The 9,097-nt window shown below is 33.6% G+C and overlaps 1 protein-coding gene across 2 annotated transcripts; it reads right to left on the bottom strand.

Moving 5' to 3' along the window:
* Positions 1-1,817: 1,817 nt before the first annotated feature.
* Positions 1,818-6,087, bottom strand: LOC105972945 (CLK4-associating serine/arginine-rich protein). Of its 2 annotated transcripts, none has more exons than XM_088821621.1 (13): positions 5,682-6,087; positions 5,022-5,060; positions 4,757-4,905; positions 4,533-4,608; positions 4,120-4,417; positions 3,922-4,031; positions 3,774-3,821; positions 3,470-3,655; positions 3,183-3,284; positions 2,872-3,002; positions 2,567-2,696; positions 2,075-2,203; positions 1,818-1,987 (listed from the first exon to the last, which is right to left on the bottom strand). In XM_088821621.1, exons 1-13 carry the CDS (start codon positions 5,876-5,878, stop codon positions 1,966-1,968), a joined length of 1,617 nt encoding a protein of 538 aa, XP_088677747.1. In that variant the 5' UTR covers positions 5,879-6,087; the 3' UTR covers positions 1,818-1,965. The 2 variants fall into 2 exon arrangements, with proteins under 2 accessions (XP_088677747.1, XP_012853384.2); XM_012997930.2 differs by having other exon boundaries at positions 2,075-2,200.
* Between the last annotated feature and the right edge of the window lie 3,010 nt (positions 6,088-9,097).

The raw sequence follows: 9,097 nt of genomic DNA, 5'->3' as shown, positions 1-9,097 counted from the left end.
TGCACCATCAAACTTCCAATAATTAAATAATACTGATCTAAAAAATTAGTCCTATAGTTTAGTAGGATAAACGGGGTAGTTAAAGCCTAAACGGAGGTGGTTTCCGAAAAAAAGGATTACGGTCCGTTACAAAATATTATTTTATTCCATATCATATGAATAAATAAAGATTCGGGAATAGTCGATCATTTAATTGTTATAATAAGTTACGGAGAGAGAAGAAAAAAAATAACGATAGAGACACTAAATTCTTGCACCAACTTACCACCGCCAGAACCAGTTGAGCTGCACCCATGCGGGCAGAGACACTAAATTCTTCTTTTATCAAAAGGCGTTCATCATCTAATCGGAGTTTGGATTGGATTGCTATTCTATAAAGAATTGCATATATAATTAAAGAAATATGATGCATGCCTACTAGCTATAAAGTACTGTTAATTAAACACACGCTTTTGGTTAAGGGGAATATAAATCGCTAATAAGATGCAATAAAACATTTGTCCCAATCCTATATTATTGCCATCATCAATTTTTCCAATATTTTGATGTATATGCATCAACATATGGAACCCAATTCTTGTAGGTGTTGGGCAATTTCAATGGACCAAATTAACTTGTGGTATCAACTTGTGTGTGCTAATTAGTCTTGTCAATTATTCACCGGTTAAATAAAAAAAGTCAATTATATATTATTAGTCCACCTTATATTATCTCGCCACTCATATGCTGGTCATCGATCTATCTACGTCGTTTTTTTTCTTTAATCACACCTACTGAAGTTTGTGAAACAGGGTTTTCATCAAATTTTGATCCGATTCCACTAAATTGCTCAAAGAAGTGGAAAATCGAGATCGATTCATTTCGTATGACATTAACCAAACAAAAAAAAAAATGAACTTCCCTTATCTCTCTAAACATAGAACCTTAATTGTGAAAAAAATTGAATCAAATTTCATGTTAAAAAGCTCAACCCCCCCCCCCCCCCCCCCCCCCCCACCCCACCCCACCCAACTTGTTGATTGAAGATGGAATTGAAATTACTCTAATTTAAAGAGAGAGCTATAGCTATAAATAAAAAGGTTGAAGGGATAGGGTTCAATACAAGAACAAGTGGGAATCGAAATGAAAGGTAAACCTAGAGTAAGAAGAAAAAAGGGAATCTGATTAGTGGGCCCTACACATGGGATGCATGCGTGTGATTTTAGATATGGAATAAAGGTGCCATTTTTTAGGTAGCTAAGCTAATCTTCGTGCTTATTCAATTTATTCAGAAAAAAAAAAAAAGTCGGACAGAAAATCCGTGTATTACACGGGATATCAAAAAATACAAGCGGTGCTTTATTTCACTTTATACTTGTGATATAAATACATAACTATAGATTTTTTTTTTAAATTATTATTTACGACTCTAAATATTATTTACGTGATTTAATTTAATTTATATTCTTTCAGGGTTTGTACATTATGGAGTAAAAAGAAATCAACTACTAGAAATCAATGATGTGATTGATTGGAAATTAACCACTCAACTCGCCAAAAGCTTAGCCATACCAAATAATAGGACCTAAACTATTTTTTTAAACTAAATAAATGGGAAAAATTAATAAGAAGCCCTTCTTATTATTTCTTTTTTTCTATTTTTTAGTTTTTTTGTACAATTTTAAAATGTTTATTATATATTTATCAAAAAAATATGTTTATTATATAAATATACATTCTTAAATAAAATAAAACATTACGTTTGAAATTCCATACCAACATATAAATAATTGAATTTCATGTATGACTTACACATTTTAAATAATAAATTTGCAAACTTTAATACTAAAACAACCATTTTTATTTTTATAATAGTGAACACAAATGGTATTTTTATATGAGATACACGCACAACACATATTAACTTAAAACAGTGCAATATTATAAAGTAAGACAAAAGCATTACAAGGGAGGCAAAATCACATTTCAATACCTTGACCTTCTTCCCCTGCAAATAAGTGAGTTTATAAGACACCATATTTGCGCACATAGTTGAAACGATGTTTGACGACAAACAAAATAGAATATTAATTACCTAGGAGAGTGAGATCGAGAGTATGAACGAGAACGAGATTTTCGCGAAGAACGAGAGCGAGAGAGAGAAGGTGAACGCGACTTTCTAGAACTCTTACTCCTAATAGGGCTACGGCTTCGCCTGTATTTTCTGAATAAAAAAGTAAAAACACAGTTTAATTCATGATTCGTTCACAAAATACAACCGATTGATCGACCAACATTCTGTATTAACGGAGGTTCATAATTATTTTGTCTACTCTTGACAAATGTAAAATACAGAAGGTTCAACAAGTATAATCAGATGTAAAAGCAAATGTTCCGCCACATATAATCAGATTTTGCGTACTGAAATTATAGATAATCTTAAGTGACTTCACATTTTTATAATATCATGTCGTTTACCTTTCGAGACTAAAGAGTTACTAATTTTTACGTCACAAGTCTACAAAATTTTACTTTTGTGGCATTTGCTATATGGTTGTAGAATTCTAAGCAAAATTTCTATTAGTACCTGGGAGAGCGGCTGTAACTTCTACTACGGCTTCTATATCGACTCACTCGACTCGTTTCTGCAAGTTTCTCCAGCCTATGTTTCTCTTGTTCTCGTTTCTTTGCCATTTCAACTGCTGTGTCCTTTTTAACTGCAAAAAATAGTGTTGCAACATTTCCAATGATTAACCAGACAGGCAAGCAAACAGAGGAGAACAAATGGAGGAAATTTGTATTTCTCTCTCTGATTTTTTTATAACAAAATGCCGCCGTATGACCGGTTGATTTAGTACTTCGCTTTGAGAATCAATATCAAAAGAATTATACTTTGTTTATTTAGCTGCTTGTCCATTATCCGTTTAAGTCGTTCTTGAGGAGTTTCCTTCTTCTCGCCCTGTTGCTTAGTGAGACTTCCATTACTAGCTGCTTTGCTCAATTTTGCTAGTGCAGAGGATGTGCTGCAAAGAGGAACAATAATCATAAAGAAAATCCAGAAAAATACGTACAAAAAAATATCCAATATATATATATATATATATATATATATATATATATATATATATATATATATATATATATATATATATATATATATATATATATATATATATATATATATACATATATATAAGAATTACTTTGGTGTTGTTTTCAATGGCTTGGCATTTCTATCTTTGTCAAGGGATACACCAGAGGCAGGGTCTACATGGAGGGCCTCAAGTATGCGACCAGGCAATGGCCTGCATGAAAGCATAAGCATTAGATACACATATTACGTGAATCATTGTAATTCGCTTGGTGCAGTCATGTGATGTCTTAATTCAGTGAAAAACGAGCTTCAAAACAAAGCGCTCTGTTCCTCTGCTTGAAACCTAGAGATTGATGTATTATTATAAACCACAAATTAAAGGTCGAGTGCTCCGACCGGTTCAATGCATAGGTTTGAGATGGAGGAGATTGTGGTGGAGAATATCCTTCAAGATTTGGCCCTTCCCCATTTCCCGAGCCACCAAATTCAGTAATATACTCTATTTTCGGGGCACTATCTTTGCTTCGATGAGTATGGCGCCTAGATTGTGAGGGAGAGTAGGACCTCGACCTCGACCTCGATCTACAAATATTTTTTAAAATAATGACAATAAAAAAAAGCACGTTAGCTCATTTGTCAACCAGATTGGCCATGATATAGCGGACAAAAAAGTTAAAAGAAAAAATGCAAAACTATATACCTCCTAGAACGTGCATAAGCTTCATAAGTAGGACTTCGCCTAGACTCCCTTCAAATTATCAAGAGATAACATAGTTAAGTACATCCACAAACCTATCTTAAAATGTATGTGCCAGTAAATACAGTGCAAGAAGACGTATAGCGGTTACCGGTATGGGTCGTGATGTAGAACTCTCGTTCCAGTAACCCTAGCAGCTTCCCTTTCCCTCTCTCTTTCAATCTGAGAAACTTTCCTTCTCTCCTTGCGACTCAGCTTCTTCTGTAATTCATCATTAAAAGGTACATATTATAAAAATGTACATCCTAACTCGACCGTAATTTTGAATCCAAACATCAAACGAACTTACAATTGAAGGATCTCCTTTGATCACTTCTTTCTGCCTTCTAGCCTCTTCTTTAGCCTTTTTATCCATATATAAAAGCCACCCGTACCTCTTCACTCCAAATTCTTTAGCAATAGACTCCATTGCTTCATCGTTGCTGTCATCACTATTAAAATCTTCCTCTTCTTCTTCATCTTCGTCATCTTCTTCATCACCATCTGAATATTGATTATCTTCTTGGGCATTTCCATCGTATGAGAAACCGACTTGCGAATAAGAACCTTTATTTTGTGGAGCCTGAGCCACGTGTGATTTGCCGCTACTGCAGTTGTCAATAATCAATTAAAAGTACAAAGAGTCGTTATAAACACCGTCTCCAAAACAACTAAAATAATGTAAATTTAACGAGCATTTGTACGGTTAGAGAGCATTTATACCTGTCTGGTCCAAAGGCTGCAGTTATCTTAGCCTCCATCTCTAGGTTAACATGTTGTAGACCCTCCTCGTCAGTAACTGCCGAACATATTGTTAGCAGGTGCTAAACTTTTTTATACGGTGCATTTAAAGTAACCATCATATAAGAAGACGTTATCTAAAGATGATACTCAACACACAGCAAAGGAAAATATATGATTTTTGTATAAAACAAAAAAGTACCGACATCCTCTACGTCGATGCTTAATTAAATCCCGGTAACGCTCAAAACTAACAAACTCTTCTAACTCTTCCTCTTCCTCAGTTTTCTCTGGAACTCGAACACGTCGGGAACTACTATCACGGATGAAATCAAGAAGTGCTCTGCCGTCGAATCTGTGAAGATAGCATACAATTAGTATTTACGATAACGCCTAAGCATCCGACTAAAACTTGAAAGAGATGTAAATGCAGTTATCTTTCGGCTTGTCAGGAAATTAAAATCCAATTACCTGTCAATCAAAATATCCTGTTTCCCATTCCAAGGTATCCTGATCAGAGCAACAAATATTAGATCTATATTTTATGAGAGAACGATACGTACAGTGTTCTTATCTAAAGCAACATTAAAATTCATCAAATATTGGATAGCCGGATACTCTGTCAAACATTCTCTTAGGGGAATCATATTTGAATTTGTAAGTTTCTCATGTGAAAAAAACGAAAACTCAGTGAAACGAAAAATGTAACTGCGTGAGAGAGAAGATGCGGAAATATATATGGTTTTTCCAATAGAGAAATCTTGCAGAGAAGAAATTGAAAAGTGAATGGTATATAGCACTTCAAAAATTCAAACAATTTTTTTTCGTAGCCCAAAGAAACTCTCCCGTCAACAACAGTCCCCCAATATTTTTAAGGATTAATAATCCAAATGCAGAAGCTAAATCAAAAGTGAGTCACACATATACTTTCACATAGCATTACTGCATTATCAGATACAGCTACAATTATAAACAAGCTTACAACGGAAATGGAAACATGCATAATCCCGTACAACTTAACCCCAGACGGCAGAAAATTAATAGATTTAGTATCACGAACAAAAGGGATTTATTTACTTCAAATTCATAAGAAGAAGAAGTAAAAATTGCGAAAAATTGGAAATTCCTTACAGGCTCTGTTGATCCTGAGTGGCTTGATAGAGAGCGTCGTCGCGGTGGATGCGGGAACGGGATCCGACGGCCTGAATCGCCTGCTGAGGGTCGCCGCGCCGCTTAGCCAGGTATATGGCCCGCCGCTGAGCCCGCTTCCTCGCCGCGTCCATCATGTCGTGGACCTTCTTCTCCGACCTTCGCGCCTCATGCCACATTTTTTTTTTCCGATTCAATTTGATCGAATTTTCAGATGAGAATTGATTTTTGATCGTAGTTGTGGAAACCCTAGCGTGTGAATTTGTGTTTTTTGTGTTGTTTTGTTTTGTTCTTTTAAAACTATAAATAGCAATTAAACCCCTTGTAGTTTGAACTTTGTACACACGACCCCTAATACTTTCAATATAAGAATACAGTCCCCTATAGTTTGAACTTTCTGCACATACCCCCTTGTACTTTTAATATAAGCACATAAACCCAAGGTTGTAAAAAGCGGTAATCGGGTCCGAGTCGGTCAGGCACCGACTCACGATTAATCGGTGCGGCGGTGATTAATCGGTGATAAATCGGAAATAAATCGGTTTTTAAAATTTAATATAATATATTTGTAGATATTATTTATAAACACTCAAAACATAGATAAAAAATATTTAAACATAGTTATATCTCCATCATGTATATATATTCTAATAACATAATAAAAGTTTAATAATAATAAGATCATAATACATAAATATCCTTATAAAATATAAATAAAAAGGCAATTTTTTTGAATTTACATACATTCCTCGCATACATCATTAGTTCTTTAACAATAATAATTAACATAAACAAAATAAAGTATAAACTCCTTTTTTTTTTTTTTTAAATCCCAACTTTTATTTTGATTTATAACAAAAAAAAAAAAAAAAAAAAAAACCGATTTTTGACCGATTTTTTTGCCGATTTTTGCCACCGAAGTTTGACCCGCCTTAAAGGTTTGACCGCCTCGGACCGCCTCAGACCGCCTCAGACCGCCTCGGACCGCCTCAAACCGCCTCACAGGCATAAAACCGATTTTTCAAACCTTTACACTAAAATCGTAAAGGTTTTGGACCGCCTCGGCCGATTTTTAGAACACTGCATAAACCTCTAATATTTCGCTTGGTAAATAATTATGTTCATTAGGAAATGAAATTTTTGAAAGTATAAGGGAATTATGTACTTAAATTAAAACTTAGATGGGGTCATGTGCTTAACTAAAAGTATAAAGAATCATGTGCGCAAAATTCAAACCAAGTGCTATTATTAACCATTTTATTTTTATTTTTTTGATTTTCCAATGCGAAGATGTGCAATTGCAATTATACATTTATCGAAAATCGGAAACGAATAGGCATAATTGAGGCTGTAAAGCGTGCTATGTTAAATAAACCTGAAAATATATTGGAGACGATCGACTTTGATCTAATCTCGATCGACCCCTCACATCCGACATGCAATCGGAAGTGGGAGGCTTATAATTAATCTTAATAAGCCTAAAAATAATTAGTTAAAAGTAGGGGTGGGAATGAGCCGAGCTCGGCTCTTTTGGACAACTCGAGCTCAAGCTCGAGTCCATGTTGTCGAGCTTGAGCTCGAGCTCATCGAGCCAATTTTTTTTGGCTCCAGCTCGACTCACTTAATTTTTTTATTAAAATCATTTAATTTTTTATTAAAAAATATTTATAGGAATATAAAAAAAATTAAAAAATAAATAATGAACTCTAGTTATATATATTTTTTTAATTTTTCCATTATATTATAATATTTTATATTATTATGAATTATTTAAGTAATATAGATTTGTTTCTATTTAAATACTAGAAATATTTATTATTATAGACTATTTACTATTAATAATAATAATAAGAATAAGAATAATATATATATATATATATATATATATATATATATATATATATATATATATATATATATATATATATATATATATTTTAGATTACATTTACAATATTAATCTTATCAAGTATTTTATATTATAGGTGATTAAAATTTTAAAATTCCGAATTTCAATTAGTTTGGTGCATGTAAACAACAATACAAAAGAGAGAAATTGAGAATAAAATCATATTTAAAGCATTTACAACAATTTTAAATATTTTCTGAAAATTTCAGAATGGAATTGGATTTCACTTCCAAAAAGGACTTTAAAATGGTTTAATGTACTTAAATCCCTTAATTACACACTACTTTGAAAAGCGTGCCCCACGACTTTTATCCCCCACCCCAATATTTATAGATTAGCACTAATCAATCCTCTCTATATTTGGATTACTCATTCTCACGTGCGAAATAGCACGCGAGTTAAAAAAAACAAAAACAATTATTATTGTTTTCAAGCATGAATATAAAATTAAAACATTACATTCTCAGGTACAATCGACATATTCCTGTTTCTGGTAATGTAAACAAAACAAAATCAAAGTCTTGTTATAAATTAACACAGAAGAGGTTTTATTGGATTTGTAATCTATTTATTAATGTTCCCAAAATTATACATAACCCAAACAATTAATAATAAATAATGAGCTAATTGCATATAACCCCCTGTGTTATCTCAAATAGCCGAAAAAGTCCTCGTGTTAAAAAAATTAGCAAAAACCCCCTTATATTATCTTCTATATAGCACACTGCCCCTTATTTCGTTTTTTGTTGTTGACTTAAAGGAAATGACAAAATTACCCTAAATAAAAAATTAAACCAAAATAAAAATATCTAACCCAAAAATAAAAAATTGAAAAGAAAATAAAAAATGTATCAAAAGAAAAAAATAATTAAAAAAAAAAAAATCAAATTACTGTACAATATAATTGCTCTTCCCTGCAAAACCACCCCACCCCACCCCAACCCAAAACCAAACCCAGATAACTACTATCATGAAAGCTCTCTAATGGTGCATCAACCGTCATACACGTCCGGGAACTATCGTCTAGCTGCAATTGCGGCGGCGTGCGGTGGATCTTAACATCGTGAGAGAGGTACGATGGTTATGGCGGCGGCTGTGGTGGAGGTGGTTATGGCGGTGGTTTTGGTGGAGTTGTTTTGGAATCTACCTCACTCATGTACGAATCAAGGTTTATAGAATTTAGAATCGAGGTTTGGGAGGTACGCTGCCGACCCTCAAACCCGATAACGAATTGGAGCCGGTTTAGATCTATTTTGTGTTGCTGACTTCCGAACGACGTCGTTTCGGAGTTTGAGTGCGGGTCAGAGGTGGTCGACGATACCGTTTCGGAGTAGAAATCGAGATTGATTTTTTCTGATGACGAAGACGTTAGAGATGGTGTGAAGCTGGTTGAGTGAAATGTTTTGTTTATTTTGGAGAAGATGGCTTTTTTGAAAATGGTAAGGATTGAATTGAATTTTTTTGAAAACTTCATTTTGGGCTGTATTGA

The sequence above is a fragment of the Erythranthe guttata genome, chromosome 8, assembly GCF_056151865.1.
Source record: "Erythranthe guttata isolate IM_541 chromosome 8, IM_541, whole genome shotgun sequence".
In the NCBI taxonomy this organism is placed as follows: domain Eukaryota; kingdom Viridiplantae; phylum Streptophyta; class Magnoliopsida; order Lamiales; family Phrymaceae; genus Erythranthe; species Erythranthe guttata.
The sequence above is the reverse complement of the archived record's forward strand: the minus strand, read 5'-3'. Positions and strand labels throughout refer to the sequence as shown.